At 32.1% G+C, this 17,381-nt stretch overlaps 1 protein-coding gene across 3 annotated transcripts in view; it reads right to left on the bottom strand.

Moving 5' to 3' along the window:
* Positions 1-17,381, bottom strand: part of if (integrin subunit alpha inflated) — a 460,319-nt gene that overhangs the window by 237,771 nt on the left and 205,167 nt on the right. For all 3 annotated transcript variants that reach the window (XM_072526897.1, XM_072526899.1, XM_072526898.1), the window contains exon 3: positions 9,917-10,014. In XM_072526897.1, coding sequence (XP_072382998.1) covers positions 9,917-10,014 — 98 coding nt within the window. The remainder of the gene's footprint in view (positions 1-9,916; positions 10,015-17,381) is intronic.

Here is a 17,381-nt window from a genome sequence, read left to right as displayed (position 1 = left end):
GCTTTTGAATCTTTCCACTTGGTTAAAATAACTCTTTTTAACGGAGCAAAAAATACCACATCCAATGGTTGGGTGATGTGGTTTGTGTTTGGCGATAAACATACGAATATTATATTATTCTGCTCACAGTTGAAGAACCCTGGCGGTGATATGCGACGAGAGGTTGACACCTATTAAAATAACAGGTTCATCTTCGTTTTTCACTTCCGGGTGAAAATGACATTCAAACCAATCTTTAAATGTAGATTCCATCAAATCCCCCACTCTTGGAACGGTTGTAGCGACTCTTTTGGGGCCCATTTTCTGCGCAAGTAGTTCAGAGATGCTCGGCCTTGTATACAGCATAAGGAGCAAGACATTTTCCTTCTACATTCCCACAAAATATAACAGAAGTGGCACTTTAACTAAAATTGCATATTTTTTCAACATACTTAGCACCTCTTTTACAAATGTCTTTTTTGTTTCATGGGTCGTCACTTAGGTTGGTATTATCGTAATTCCATATTAGAGAGTGTGGAATGTTTTCTATAGCGACTTCTAAGTGTTACATATAGTCATTCAATTCAGCTTCAGAAACTTCTGCTCGAACTCTCTTGACATTGAAACTAATTCGTAGGGCTAAGTTCCTATGACGCATCAAGTAAGATTTTGTCCACTCATAACCAGGCAGATTATCTTTGAATAATTACATATGGGATCGTTTTCTGTCTAAGTAAGCTTTAGCAGCCATCCGAAAGTCCATTGCAACTACAGGAAAACCGAAATCTGTCAACTTGATAAGATGTTCAAAAGCAGCAATGTTTCCGCATACGAAAAAACTCGAGATCGACCAATATTTTTTGCCCTTTAATTTATTTTTGATTGTAGACCTAGAAATCCCATAAGTTGCGCCAGCAGCTTATGGGATTGGCATTATGCCAATTTTTCTGACGTATAATTTGCATAGGGTCTTGACTCAAGGCGTTTTTCTGGGTGTCGAGGCATTATTAACCATCCTGAAAAAAAAATATCAATGTAAAATATTTGTTGGGTTAACATTGGCCCGGGCTAATAATAACGCTAATAAACTAACCGAGTTACTAGAACTTTCCTAACAATTGGTGCCGATGAAAGTTTCAATACGTAATTTATTTATTAAAAATCGACCTGTCTACTTCAAGGTTACCTTTCAACTGAAAAACAGGTGGTCGCCTAGATTGGTTTTTATGGAAGTACAGAAATGCTATCTATCGACTGAATTTTACACCATAGAGTTGTTGTTTACTTTGTTGGCGCTATTTTTAAATTAATATTTTTTCCTTACTTGGGCCAGAGTTGTCCGCAAAGGTTCAAGGTTTCCCCATTTGACGGTATTTTAAAAAAATTCAATAAATTATTATGTTTACTCCTAAGGCCACATGTTAACGTATTAACAAAGGATAGAAGCATACATTGTTTACTTATGACAAACCTGTCAAATGTATATCAACTATTAATAATAAAATATAAATAAATATATGTGATATTAAATTAAATTAAATTATATAAACTAAATATGTTTAAAAATAATAATTGTATTTATATGAAATTATTTTAAAATGAGAATTATTATAAAAATTTAAACATATGATTCAATGTTGTTATTAATCTGATGACATTTATGACGTAGGGCCCAGTTCATGGCTACATAACCTTATTTTCTTAGCATAGTTGTTATTGATTCTTCCGTAGGATTGTCTTTTTCGGGCTTCTCTTCTATTTTACCGTCTTAATGAAACTCAATAATTATTCACTACAATTTGAACACAAACAATCTTAATGTTCTAGTCTAAATTTTTGTCACAATCACGTGTACCGTTCCGATAAGAATTTCTGTGAACCTAATAATAAACCAAAGTAATAAACATGAAAAGTTGACTGACGCGATGACCAATATACTGCCGGAAATTACCGGGAATATTGGAACTTCATCATTCTTCGCGCTGAAGCCAAGAACCTCACCATTATTTCCCCACAGAGTGTTTATTTTTCAGTAGATATCACGAGAGTCTAAGCGTTTTTCCCACTGCAAAGATATACCAGTGAGTATGGCTCACAAAAACCTATATTTCTGTTTTCTCGCCCAAATATGGAGTTTGATCGTTTTTTTCCAACGACTCTTCATATCTTGTTTCGATTCATAAATTTTTTTAAAAGTTAATATTGTTTCCCCTTAATTATTAAGATAGCTAAACTATAATGTAGAATATCGTACAATCTCAAAAATATGAATCTTGCCAAAAGGAGATCTTAGGGTCCGATAGATTCTGTTTATGGACTAGATAAATCCCAATCTGAGATTATAATTCATATTTTGCACATGAACGCTTTATATTCTATCAAAAATCGGGATAATAGAGTGTCGACGTTTGAATTCGATTCACTAAAAGATATTTTTCAGTTTTAATTTTTCCAACTATTTACTTATTAGTTAAGAAGAAACACGCTTCCTTATTTACCGATTATATAACTAATACATCTAGTTTTTCCACCGTACTATAAAAAACGTATTGGTTATTCTGAACCTCGAACTCATCGGTCAGCGGTACTGCTACATTGCTACTTTTATTCTCGTACAGAGTTTTTTAAACGATGAATCTTCACGATATCCTATACTGTGTCGACACAGGTTTTGATCCAACAGAGATAAAAATAATTTTTATATATACAATTCACAAAAATAAAATAAGAAAGTGGAACGCGTCGATGACATACAATTTTTTTATTTGGACGCGAACTGTTTTTATAAGAAATGCCGGAAAATTAGAGGAATTTCTTAAAACAAATGGAATATATTTTGAAAATATTTGTCTGTGGCAGTGGGAAAAGAAAATTTCATTTCAAAGATTGTGTGCGATATAATAATTCAAAGAATTATTTGAAAGAAGTTAAAAATCTTGAATGAGGAAGGATTAAAAGGGTTTCCAGAAGTAGCGAAAATGAAATAAAACCAAACAGAGGGCTATAGCACTATGTTTAAATGTGTAAAATCAAAATAGGCTGTAAAATTAAAATATTTTGGTTTGATACCTTAGCAATTTCCACGGATGGGCAATTTAAATTTGAAATTGAAACTGAATATAATATTTGTGCAACCTTGAATAAATTTGAGAATTATATTTAAAAAATAAGGCAAAGAGTACATTTTGGTGAGAAACACCTGAATTTTGGCTTAGATGAATTTTAAGTGATTTGACAAAGTCATGTTCAGCTATTATTATGGATAGTTGGCTTATATTGAAAAAAATAGCAAGTGTGTGTTCGTTTACACATACAGTTAAAAATATAAAACCGTTAAGTGTATTATAAACCAACATTTGAAAGCTTTAATTTCAATAATGATACAACAAACAAATTTATCTTGTCACATACCAACTCATTCTAAAAATAAGAATCCTCAAGTACATGGTCGTGCATTCAAGCTGTTGAATGAACTTTTTTATGTCAAGACTAGTGAAATTTTGTTACCGATTTCAAAATAATCTAAATAATAAGTATGTCCCTTATAGAAGACGTAGAGCAAGACCTGTTCTTGCTTAAAGAAGACGTATTCTTACAGAGATCCAAAAGGTTTTAGGGTTAACGCAGTATGCAATAATATTTTTGTCCATAACCAAAATAATAATTTTAAGAAACGGTGAACGTTTTTCTAAGCGTCTCTCTCAGATCTTTGTTGGTCTTCTTCCCTTACTTTTTCCAGGAACTAGCAGCAGCAATTTTTCGTGTAAGTTAATTAGCGTCTCGACGTTAAATAAATCATCTTAACCTAAGCTCTCTCATGTTAATATCAACTGGTGGAACCCCTAGACATACCTTAATATAGTAATTCCTAATTTTATTATTTTTTGTCACTCCACTGATCCATATAAGCATTTTCATTTTTGCTACTTTTGTTGTGCATAATTTGTTGTTCCTCTTTCTGTTAACTGCTCAAAATTCAGTGCCGTACATTATTGCTGATCTCATGACAATTTTATAGAATTTTCCTTTTCGTTTGGGTGGATTCTTTTTGTCACGTAGCTCACCATTCGCTTCCTTCCACTTCATCAATCTTGTCCTAAGTCTACTGCACGCATCTTCATCTATTTTCTCATTACTAATGTAATACCAACCTAAGGTACTTAAATTACTTTTTACAATCATTTCACCATTCAAAATTATCATTTTGTTTGTAGTGGTAACTGCATTTTCAAATTAATATTCCAAATACTTTGTTTTTGTCCTACCTACTTTTAAACCTTTTTCCTCAAGAGTTTATCCTCATCAGTTTATCAGTTCCTCTTTACTGTTTCATTTTATGTTCTAACTCTCAAAATTTTCTATTAACACTACATCATCAGCATACATTAAGCACCAGGGAATTTTACGTTATAGATTCTCTGTTCAATGCAATTCTACTTTCTCACGAAATTTATCAATCTCTCCCATACCTTCCTTAAGACTAGTTGTTACCCCCTCATACTGTCTCTAGTCATTAATACCATTTGATATAACAATAAAACACTGAAAACTTTGTTTTCAAAACTTCCACAACATTTATTATAATATTTTATCTGTTTGGTCATTCAGAATGTATTCTATGGTCTTTTAAATGAGTTGTTTCATCGATTGCAGGCGGTCGTTGGTGTCAAATAATTAAGGAATCAAGAAAAATAGCACACAATAGGATGGGCAGCATATGGAGCTCTTAAAAACGTATTTATAGAAGGTAACATAGTTATTGTCCCTAACGAAACACTGCACCTAACGAAAAACGAGTCTCAAAACTAAGAATAGCACAAAGAAGAATGAATCGTTCAATGATAGGAGTATCAATCAAAGATAAGATCAGAAACGAAGACCTACGAAACAGAACTAGAGTTACAGATGTAGAGAGAGCTTGCAGATTAAAATGGAGATGGGTTGGCAACGTGGCAAGGATGAAGGATGAAAGGTTGACACGCAAGTTAACCGAATTGAGACCAAGAACAGAAAAACAAAACGGAGGAAGACTAACTACACGATGGCAATATGATCTACGAAAGATGACGAAAAAATGGATCCATACTGTACAAGGACATGCACTTTGGATACAAACAAGGGAGACTTATGTTCTGCAGCCGACTTAAAGCAGATTGATGATGATGAAACATAGTTTTAATAACATTAACTGCTAGTCTTAAGTTCATAATGGAAATTAATATTTAATGTTGCTAATTTTTGTAATAATTTTTTCTTTTTACTGGATATGTATTAAATTTCTAATTAGTTTCTTTTAACATCTATTTTGTAAATATAAGAGAAATATAATGTGATGGACGTTAATGAGCGGTTAACTCTGTATCGTCAAAGTTTATTGATGCACAGACAATACCGTGCATTAAAATTAGAAGCAATCACATTTTTTTTCTCACTAAAGAACGCGTGTTAAAGGTCGAAAGCCGTTTGAGTAGGAACACAGCACCATAACGACAGTTAATTTGGCGCTCGTTTAACTATCTTCTCTATTGACAGACTTACTCTTATAGACAAAAGAAACCAAGTATACTTTTATATTACAAAATCCTAAGTAGGGGAGAGGTATTAATCAAAATAGCAAATATTAGATACATATAGAGAAAAACAAATATTTTAAAAATTATTTTAATATTTTGATGAAATATTAAACACACTTTTTTCAGGAATATACTCGAACGTGTCACCAAAATTTTGTGATCGTCATATCAGAGACGAAATAGTAAAATATCCGAAAAAATATTAACTAGGTTCAATCTGACAAATGACGTATCATGTATGACGTACCAACAAGAATTAGACAGGACTAGACCTCCAAACCCTAATAAGAAAAGTACAGGATAGAGATGAATTTGCAGAAGTGATCGCCAACCTCCATTAGAGACGGCACCTAAAGAAGATTCCATCTGAACACTATCACCGAAGTTCCAGAAACGAGTGCTTTGGATAAACAGAAAACATAGAGCTAGCTGTCGTAGTGGAACAAATTAATTAAACACAAACCTTATTACACTGAGTAGTACACTATACTTAAGATATTTAGGCTTTTTGACTTGAAAATGATTATGGACTAGGTAAGAGTGAAAACAATAATGTATACATAGTCACTACAAAACATATACACAAAAGAGAACACAAGATTACGTGGATGATGCAGGAAAGAACGGATGGCAATCAAATAGACCATATTATTGATTTCGAAAAAGTGGACGCAAATAGTATAAGACGTGAGATCTTATAGGGTAGCAAATGTGGACACTGATCACATACTACTAATAGCAAAATTAAAGATGAAAATAATCAAAACAAATATTAACAAAGAAAGAAAAAGAAAAAATGGAACATATCCAAATTAAAAACACAATAAACAAAACAACAGTATAGAGAAGAAATTGGACAGAAGCTAAGAAGATACAACAATAAAGATAAAGAAAAGGAATGGAACAACATAAAAACAGCATAACAGAAACTGCAGAACAAATACTAGGACCCCAAGAAAACCAAAAATCGAAAGCATGGATTGATGAAGAATGTCACAAAAAAAGTCAAATTAAAAACCTCGCGAGAAATAAATGGCCAGAGAATGGAAGGCAGGAACAACTAGAACAATACCGATGAAGCCATGAAACTCTATAGAAGAAAGAAAGAAACATAATCTCTGAACAAATGCAACTGTTAGAAATAAATAATGAGGAAGAAACTGAGGAGAGGAGCTACTTAAATGGATGTACAAACTAATGGTCAAAATTTGAAAGGATATAAACATGCCTATAGAATGGAAAATCGGACATATCACACAAATTTTCACAGAGCTGCAAAAAAGGACAGTTATTCAAAAGTTAAACACAAATCATAGGATACGCGGACGATCTAGCGTTGCTAGCATGTGGCAAACAAAAACTAGAAGGATCGATCCCAGAGGACGATTAATTTAAATATTTGGGGGTTTTAGTGGACGACAAAAACGGAATGAATGCAGAAATAAACGAAAGCATTAAAGCGGGGAACGCGGCGTATTGAAAATATCACCGACTACTGAAAGACAAAAATCTGAGCGAAAAACAAAAACAAAAATAAATAAAAGAGCAATTAGACCGGTGATATCACATAAGTTAGTAAATATAACCGAAGGTGAAGACATAGTAAAATGTATTAAAGCAAAAAACTGAGATTTAGACACACACAAATAAAAGATGATGCACTAATTAGAAAGATAACTAGAAACCAATAATAAACAGACCAAAAAGAAGACCAAAAATAAGATGGAAAGACCAACTACCAAAGGATATATCAAAGATGTAATTTGCAAACTAGAGAGAAAATATTCAAGACCGGAGAAAAGAATAGTACATTTTATTCTGAGTTTATTGTGTAAGTTTGAAATTGTCCATAAGTTTGCTTACTGAAAGATCGAGAACTTTTTATTTCGTGTTTCGAGGTTTCACCTCTCATCAAGAACACTTGTGATAGCTCGAACTGAAATTAAATGTTTTTAATTTATATGGCTATATAAATGAAGAGCGTTTCATTTCATTTTAGTTTTTTTATATGTGACTCGATATTTCCAACGCTGCTATAAAAGTAACTTTTGGAATTTTAAAATAATCGAATAGCTGTAGTTTGCTGTAAAAAAATGCTTCATAGCTTTTAGAATGAACAAAGATATTTGTAAGGTGAAACGTTTTTTTGTTAATGTTAGTAACTTTTAACATTACCGACGTATCATTTATCGATGTATCAGTATCGATTCTTGTTTATATCGATTGATTTAGCTTTGTATTGATATCAAATTTACCACTCTTTTGGATACAATCATACATGTAACTTTCTACAATCGTTTGTCTACATCATACAATAAACGCCACTTTCCCCTAGACATTAACAATTAACAATTGTTGGTAAATGGTGTACTTATCAACGGAATTACATTGTAAAAAGCAATGAAACGATGTACACAATTAACCTGCAATTATATCATTACGTATTTAAGAGTCCGCAAAGGAAGAATTTCTTTTATATCAACTCCATTCACATTTTTTCAACTGTAGCGTAAAGGGATGTTACAGATAAGAAAAAAAAAAGAATATGTATGTTAACAAGAAGAAATGATTGTAGACGATATAAAATACGGATGTTTAAAAATAGTTATCTGAGAAGAAAAAGTAAATGAAATAATTAGAGGAATTATTCTGGTATGTGAAAACAATAGAAATGCAAAGATTAATAGTGCTATTAAATTGCAAAAAAACGCAGTGACATCAGTTGACGTCAATGTTAAAGATTTTTTATAATACACGTTTTTTATTCATTATTTAATATAAATATTCATTTTCTTTTATAATTTATTATGAAACCTGGGGTTTTCTCTTATACCCCCGATGTTTTTGACAGTTTGGAATCTGAATTTACGAAGTCTACTATTGTGGAATACTGTTAAATATTGGAATAATGAAACAAAAATAAGTTGGTTTAGAGGCTTGTCTATTAGAACTATGGAAGTGGGATAAATGCCAGATGAATGGATAAGCAGTTTATTATTACCTAATGATAAAAACAACAGAGATATACAACAATGCACAAATTACAGGGCCCTAAAACTATTTGGTCACACTTTAAAAATATGGAAAAGAGTAATTGATTAACAGATACGTGAAAAAACCGAAATTTGAAAAACTATTTGGATTTGTGTAACGTAGATCTACAACAGATGCAATTTTCATTATAATCTGCTGACCAAAAAATAAAAAACAAAAGCTCACATCGAGTTAATCGATCTTAAGAAAGCATATAATATAATCTCTCAAAAGGTTCTGTGGTAAGCGCTCAATAGGGAAGGAGTTCCCAGTGGGTATGTCAAGATGGCGAGAGAAATGTATCAGAGAGAGTTTTAGGGTATTTCATTAAGAATTGTCCATATAGTAACTGGTGAAACTTTAGCACAAAATACGAAGATTTAATCTAAAAAACACGAAGATTTAACCACTTAAATAAAATATTCCTCTTTACCGAGATAAAGAGTGTTTTATTACAAATATTCTAAAATGATTTTAGATCATTGTTTTAACACCTTCAATATTTTTGAACTTGATAAACAGTTTAAACATGTTAGGATACTTTAACTAGTGTTAAACTATACTTTTACGCTATTACCAGAGGCGTGTAGGGATAAATAAGTTCTTTCCCCCCTTACAATCTACGTCACTGTTGTAAAAACCATTTCAGCATGTTTTTTGATTATTTTGTATTAATGTCAGTCATAACTATGTAACTAATAAAGTTATATAATTTTGTAGATTTAGTAAACTCCATTTGAAACGATTTTTTCATATTAATATTTTAGTTCATAAAAAATCAGAACTATGATTTTTATTATACTAAAACAATTTTTCGACAGAAGACAGAACATAAGACAAAACTATTGAACAGAAAAATATTACAGTAGGCGGTACAGTAGACTAGCGCGAAGCTTTATACTATGTTTGCTGTATTTCTATGTAAACCCATTTCTACTGTTCCATCGAGCCTTAGTGTAACTACTCATCAATAATTAACTTCAATATTTTACTAATATTTAATGTCTTTTTATAATTTCCTTTTTTAAATTGTTTTTATAATACCTAACCTCTATAAGCCACGTTTCTTTTCAACCTTATTAATGATATGTGTAGATAGGATCTTTAATTTATTTATCTAATTTGCTTCAATAATAATTAAATGCATACATATTCATCAGATATGCCATCAGATTCCATTTCTTATCGCATTGCTTGGATTATTGGTAATAGCATACATTGTTTAACTAAGAATATGCAATTCCTCACCGCTTGGCTTTATAAAATATTGTGAGCTCTCCTTCTTTGATAATAATAAATATGAGAGATTGGTAGTTAAAATGAAAACTCACCACAACTGGACCGTCCATGCGCCCCGATGAACTTAGTGTTGCACCAAACCATTGCCAGCTTTTCTCGTCAATTGCTGTATCTCCGAAACCAACATTGTCTGTAAAACATAAAACCAAATATTAGAGAAGACGTGTATTGCAGTAGTAACAAATGAACAGATAGTAAAAATCCATAAGAACAGATATTAGAAGAAAATAATCTTACAACGGAATGTATGTTATCTTCTCAAAGTACCGTGCATTTTAGTATAATCTATCGTTTATTTGCATCAACTGCCAAATTTTACCCTCTAAAATAAAAACTTTCATTGTCTATAGCCATTTCTTATTCTGTATATTTTCTTCTAGCTGAAAGGTGTATTCTTCTATATGTAATATATATATATATATATATATATATATATATATATATATATATATATATATATATATATATATATATATATATACATATATATATATATATATATATATATATATATATACATATATATATATATACATATATATATATATATATATATATATATATATATATCTTTATTACCATATATTATGTAATATATCTACATTATGTGAGCAAGTCAAACATAGTCACACCATCTAATATCCTAAATTGATACATAATCTACAATCAGTCAGAAACTGGAAATTTTACCGAAGATCTGTCTGAATTGTTAGATTGCTCCTTTTTCTTTTAGAAGATAATAAAGTGTTTAATTTGCTTGATTTGTTCCATTTTTCTTACAGCTGCAGATATTTTTGCATTTTGGTAATTATTTATAATCCTGATTTTCAGCTTCTGAATATCCATTTTTAGATTAAAGGCTTCCCTCACAAGGATGAGATAATATAGAAGCCATGGTGACCGGTAGTCCGGATTGGCCGATAAAGCGCTAACTTTAGTGTATCATCAGTATACCTACTTTATTAATCAACAGTTTTTGCTTAACACGTTTGCGACGATATGTACCACCGGTGGTACATACCTAACTTTTCATTCAGCCGCTTCTGGCCACCGGTGGTACTACACGGTACCTTTCTCTTTCTTAACTCTCTAAAACCTTGCAATTAATAGATATGTTTATATTGCGTACACACTTAAAGTATAGTTTTAAATATATGGGTTTGCCTTCGTTTTGGCATATCATAATTTGTATGGTCACAAATAAAGGCCAAAAAATTACAGTTAAAATGGTTTATTAAAATTAAAACATCCTATGATTGACCTATGACATCCTAGATATTGTATAAAACATAAAAGATAATTCAAATATTATACAAAACTACGTAGGGTTTGTGAATGTCATTAAAGCAAAGAAGGCACATAGTTGGTCTATCCTCACATGTATCGCAGTATGTACGCACTCTTTTTGTTTTGGCTGCATTTGATCCTTGTGTATACTGAATTTTCTTCAACATGAAAAGCAGCGTCTTCTTTTTTGTCGAGCACTACCTTCATATTTTGTAACTTATGCTTTACCAGAGATAATTTTGGTTTTTTTCACTGGAACAATATCTGGTTCACGAGGACTTTTTGTAACTTTACTTTGTAATAGTCCTTCAATAATTTTTTCGCGAATAGATAACATAATACATGTTTTATAATTATTACCAAAAGTATTGAAAAGAACCCACGTATTTACTATACATGTTCCAAGAAAAATTCCGAAAAACATTTTCTTATACCACTTAATGCTTTTTCTTAACAGGGTATAAAATGAAGACATTTGATCAAACAAGTCCACAACTTTCTTTGCCTTATTATACGCAATAACCTCAGGTGGTTTTAGAATGTCTTCACCTTGTCTATTTTTTTTCCTGTCGGTTGGAGGTTTACTGTACGGAGAAATTGTAATAATCATTGATACAGGATGCCATTTGGCCACTCTTATGCCCTCATCATTTTGTTTTCCATATATTTGCCCTTTTTTCAATTTGTTCGACATACAGCTTTGAGATTTTTTTGTTAGATCTAAGAGTTCCGCAAACATATGTACTGAAGAAGCTTTTTACATAAATTTACACTAGTATAATAATTATCAATATATAGTGTCCTTCCTTCATGCAAAAGCCCCTCAAGTAATTCCAAGCAAATATTGTGTCCACCGGTGGTACACGACGTTTTTTCTTGAAGAATGTTTACTACAGCCGGCGTGTACCACGGGTGGTACATACAAAAACAAAAAATAGCTTTTAAATGGAAAATATGGTTTTAGACATATGAAAAATATATTGATAATAGTCAAAATAGAGATTGTTAGTTAAAATATATATAAAAAAAAATTACGGCTGAGGCGTAAAATCTCGGAATTCTGCGTCGTCGCGAAGGTGTTAAATTCCCTTATTTAAATCTACCCTTGCTTCTATGAATGCTTTATATACGGACAAGTTGAAGAATATTGTGGAAAATATACATTACTCCATTGTCTTTTTATTGCAAATTCCTCTGTTGTATTTCCGAAGACATATTGCCTTCTAGTTGCAATACTTATTGATAACTCATCTGTAGCATACAGTTCCAACTATTAAAGTTGAGTTCTCAGTAACAAAATGAAATAATGCTATCTTATTATATTAAAGAAAGATATTGTTTCGTTGAGACAGTCTATAATAGTCTACATTTATCAACATATACCTAACAAGATTTTTAAGCTGAAGAGTTTTCATCTATAGTATTAAAGGCTTTGAAATAATATCTCGATTTTTATCATTAAGTAGATCGAACGTTAAATACTACGCTAAAACTTACAACTAAAATTTTACAAGTGATAATAAATCAGAGGATAACTTTAGCAGAGAAACAAAAGGGTTTTCGTGGTGGAAGATCGTGTACGGATGCAATATTCGTTATAAAGCAAATTACTGAGAAATCACTAGAGTATAATAGACCAGCATTTCTGTTTATGATTGACCTAAAGAAATCGTTTGACAGAGTAAGACTCAAAGATGTAATCCATCTTCTGTATATTAGAGAAGCTCCCCTAAATAAATTATAAAAACTATCGAAAACATCTACCAAAACAACAAAATGGAAGTCAGTATAGATGGACAACCTATAGAACCTATAGAAATAGGCAGCAGAATAAGACGAGAGGATTCATTGAGCATCATGATCTTTAATTTGATCATGGATGAAATCATTAAAAGCGTTAACAAAGGAAGAGGATGCAAAATGGGAAACAAAGAAATCAAAATACTTTGTTACGCAGACGACGCAATATTGATAGACCAAGATGAAGATAGTCTGCAAAGACTGGTCCACAGATTTAAAATAAGAGCAAAAGAATTTAATATGACAATCTCATATCAGAAAACTAAAACAATAGTAGTCAGCAAAGAGCCAACCATATGTAAAATAGAAATTGATGGCATCAGTATTGAACAAGTAAAGGAAATAAAATACCTGACTGTCTAGCTATGGAGACCTGGACAAAGAAGTGAGAGATCAAGTACAAATAGCAAATAGACTGGCAGGATGCCTTAATAACACTATATGGCAAAACAGACACAATAACACTGAGATGAAATCAAGAATTTATAAAGCCAGTGTAAGACTAATAATGATATATGTCTCAGAAACAAGACCCGATACAGCCACAACGCAAAGGCTACTGGAAACGGCAGAGATGAAAGTACTGAGAAGAATTACAGGCAATACGCTATATTGCGAGAGATCGAAAAAGAAGTGAAGACATTAGAAGAAAATGTAATGTACAGTGTATAAATGAATGGACACAAAATAGAAAAGAAGAATGGAATAACCACATAAGCAGAATGGAGGAGACCTGTGTCGTCAAAATAGCAAGAGATAAGTCACCAATCGGCAGAAGAAGTATCGGACAACCACGCAAAAGTTGGAGTGACAACCTTACATAGAGGTATTAATCCGCCAATAAACAAGCAGAATTGCTTATAAAGAGGAAGAAAAAGTAGATCGATCCTAAGAAGATTTGTGCTACGTATTTGTACAAAGATTTGCGCAAGTTGAGCTTATATTATTAGGCGTTAAATTTTATGTGTTATTCTTAGAACGGATAGAAAAAAAACTAAAGACATAGCTTAATGTAATTCGGTACAAGTTCATCAAGTTACAGTGTATCTTACAGCGCAGAACATCTAACCAAAAATAAATAGGACCAACATCGTTAATTCATTCGTTAATAGCCTGATTCATTCATAAACATCGCACATAATACAAAAAGGACCTTAATATGTTACAATCACACACCACCAAACGGTAACAATTAGATGATCCATAGAAATAAAAGCACAAGGAAGCCTTAATGGAAGCCTTCACACTGCGTCCTACACATTTACCCAATATGGAAATCGCTAGTTAACAAACGCTATTAACTAATTCACAAGAAAAAAATCCACGTTAGCGGATTAGCGACTATAATATTTTAATTGTAGACTAAAAGTGGCGACCGTATTATTCTATTTTCGTGGAATAGAGATGACGCCACCTGCAAATGTTCTCTGTTACTTTTTAAACAGGCCAATCGTCTTCGCCTGGGACGTCTTCTATCACTTTGCGTTTATTAATTTTCCTTCTTGTCTGTCATCTGGCACTTCTTAGTTGTTTGTATTAATTCTCATCTGTCATCTGACTTATTCTTTTTCGTCTGTCGTGTTCTTTTTGTCCGTTGTCGTACGTTTGTCGCATCAGAGGTATCGATATACAGGGTGTAGTGTATACATTCAAGATGTTATACCAAAGGGGCGTAGGCATGCGGCGTCGAACCGGTTAAGATGCAAGAATGAATCATAGTCATAGTAAGGGGGTCTAACATGGTCAAATGGGGCCTAGAGAAACATGGTTAAATGGGGAATACGGAAAGACAGACCTACTGCACCTGCGGAGGAGGCGTGGCTTACAATGCTATTGAAATACAAAATTTTCCCAGATTCAAGTCCACATACTCTGCTCCCATACGAACGTTACGGATAAGCAAATATTAATTTAAGTAGTCAAATTACTAATTTTTAACTTTTTTTTGATCATATCGAGCTAAGGATTTTAAACTTTGCAGAATATTTCTCCCCATTCTTTTTAACATATTGGCTCTGTTTTGTTGGAGATATATATTACTGGAAATTTGGTATACTTGGAGCTCCGATACTTCTTACTTAGTGGAGTAACTTTGGATATTTCGTACCATATCTGATTGAACAATAAGTTTAAATCTTGTATACTGTATAGAAATAGGCTACAAAGCTCAAACAAGAAACTCGCTCACTTAAAAGACATTATTTATCGCCAGAATTGTGTGCGTATGTGTGTGCTGTGGATTTTGTTAACTGTGAACTTATCAGGGGAATTAAAAAAATGGTATTTTAGAGTTTTAATAAAATATAGTACAAGATAAGCTTGTCAGCCAATGTGATGAGAATAAGATCACCTGAAAGACCAAGCCAAATGTAATGTTCAATTTTTATTTCTAGGTATACTACTCAATTTAAGTTTTATTAATCTTTAACGAAATGTAATTGAGTGTATGCAAAATAAAAAGTCATTATGATCATCCATCTTCTCGTGTCCACTGCTGAACATAAGCCTCCTCCATATGCCTCCAAGAAATTTTATTTTGGGCAAGTTGCATCCAATTATGCTCTATTCTTCGTATGTCGTTTGTTCATTACATCGGTGGTCTTCCCAGTTTCTGTTATTTTCACGGAGTCTCCATTTCAGCAATCTCTTGCAATCCATTTATCATCGCTGGGGTGTGCTACATGTCCTGCAAATCTCCATTTTACTCTTGATATTTTTCTATGGCGTCTTGTATTCCGATTCTTCTGCAAATCTGTTCGTTTTTAACGCAGTCTGTAAGTTTAATTCCTAATATTGTTCTTTCCATTTTCTTCTTTGCGATTATCAGTTTATTAGCATTATTGTATATTGTATAGTGAGCGTAAAATTTTCAAATTCATATAACTGGAAGCACGCATTGATTGTATCCCATTCTCAAGGCTCATAATCACAATAAAAACAGCCAAAATTGAATAATTCGGTCACATCATTAGAAACAATGAAAGATAGGATTGATGCAACTAATTTTACAGGGAAAAGTATAAGGAAAACGTACCCAGAAAGGCGAAGGATTTCAAAGCATACTCCAGAATTACTTCGTTTGTTTTTTCATGGAGTTGCACAGTTGCTCATATATATATATATATATATATATATATATATATATATATATATATATATATATATATATATATATATATATACATATATTATAAAGCGGTATTATATATCTGTAATTCACACGACACTCGATTACAACCTTGATTATTTCGATCGATTCTATTGTATAAGCTTTTTGGAAATCAACAAAAACTACGCTTGTATTCTATGGTTTTCTCTATTGGGGACTTTATCGGTATAAGATGATCATTGGTACTGAAACCAGGACGAAAACCAGCTTGTTCTATTGGTGTCTATCGGTAAATAAACCGTAACTCACCAATTTTCCATGTTACCTTACTGTTAAACTTACAAATAATCATTTTTTAGACAGATTCGTCACCTTGTGGGCGAAGAAAAACCTTAGCCAATGCATTTCTTATTTTCTTGAAACTATCTCGTAATAGTTATGTCATTATATGAGTAAAAATATCGCCTTTTAATTACTTAACCAGATATTATGAAGGCAACATCTATAATAAGAAAATTTATTACATCTAAACCTACCATTTATTTTAACCGGTTATTATAAATTAGATTTTTTACCTTTTAAAATAAACATTTGTCACATAAGGTAGGCGGTTGTTACTCACAACGTATATCACTTCCTCTAGCGATTTACGAACAGGTATAATGAAAAATTGAGTGAACATGTGTTCCTACCGGTAGCAAAACAGTATAATTATTGGGATGTGTCACAAACATATACAGGGTGTCGTTGTGACAGGAAATTAATAAAGTTGCGTCAAATTTTTCGAGTTATTATACATTTTATGAATATCGTTCTGAGTGTTATGACTCACACCATACAATTAGTATTACTTAAAACAAACATATTTATTATATCTAACAGCATTTCTAAATTCAAAATTAACCTTTTAAACGTGCCCTGCCATTAACCCTGCGCACTATCTGCTAGCAACACTGTATCGTCTTCATATCTAATATTGTTTATAAGTTGGCTATTTGCAGCATCCCATCTTCTGATTCGTCCAAGGCCTCTCTAAAGATGTTTTCAGAGTATATGTTAAATAATGCCGGTGAGAATATGCAACCCTGTCTAGATCCTTTTTCGACTGTAAAGATCTCGGACAGTTCATTTTCTAATCGCACTGTTGCTTTTTGTTGGAGATATAAGTTTGATATAAGTTGGAGTACCAGTCTTATATCCTTACAATCGAGCCCTGTTTTTAGTCGATTAGTTTTCCATGTGGGACTCTATCAAATGCCTTCTCGAAGTCAATGAAACATGTATACACATCGCAGTTGACA

The sequence above is a fragment of the Diabrotica undecimpunctata genome, chromosome 3 (assembly GCF_040954645.1).
Source record: "Diabrotica undecimpunctata isolate CICGRU chromosome 3, icDiaUnde3, whole genome shotgun sequence".
Classification (NCBI taxonomy): Eukaryota; Metazoa; Arthropoda; class Insecta; order Coleoptera; family Chrysomelidae; genus Diabrotica; species Diabrotica undecimpunctata.
Note: the sequence above shows the minus strand (reverse complement) of the source record. Positions and strands in the feature narration are given on the sequence as shown.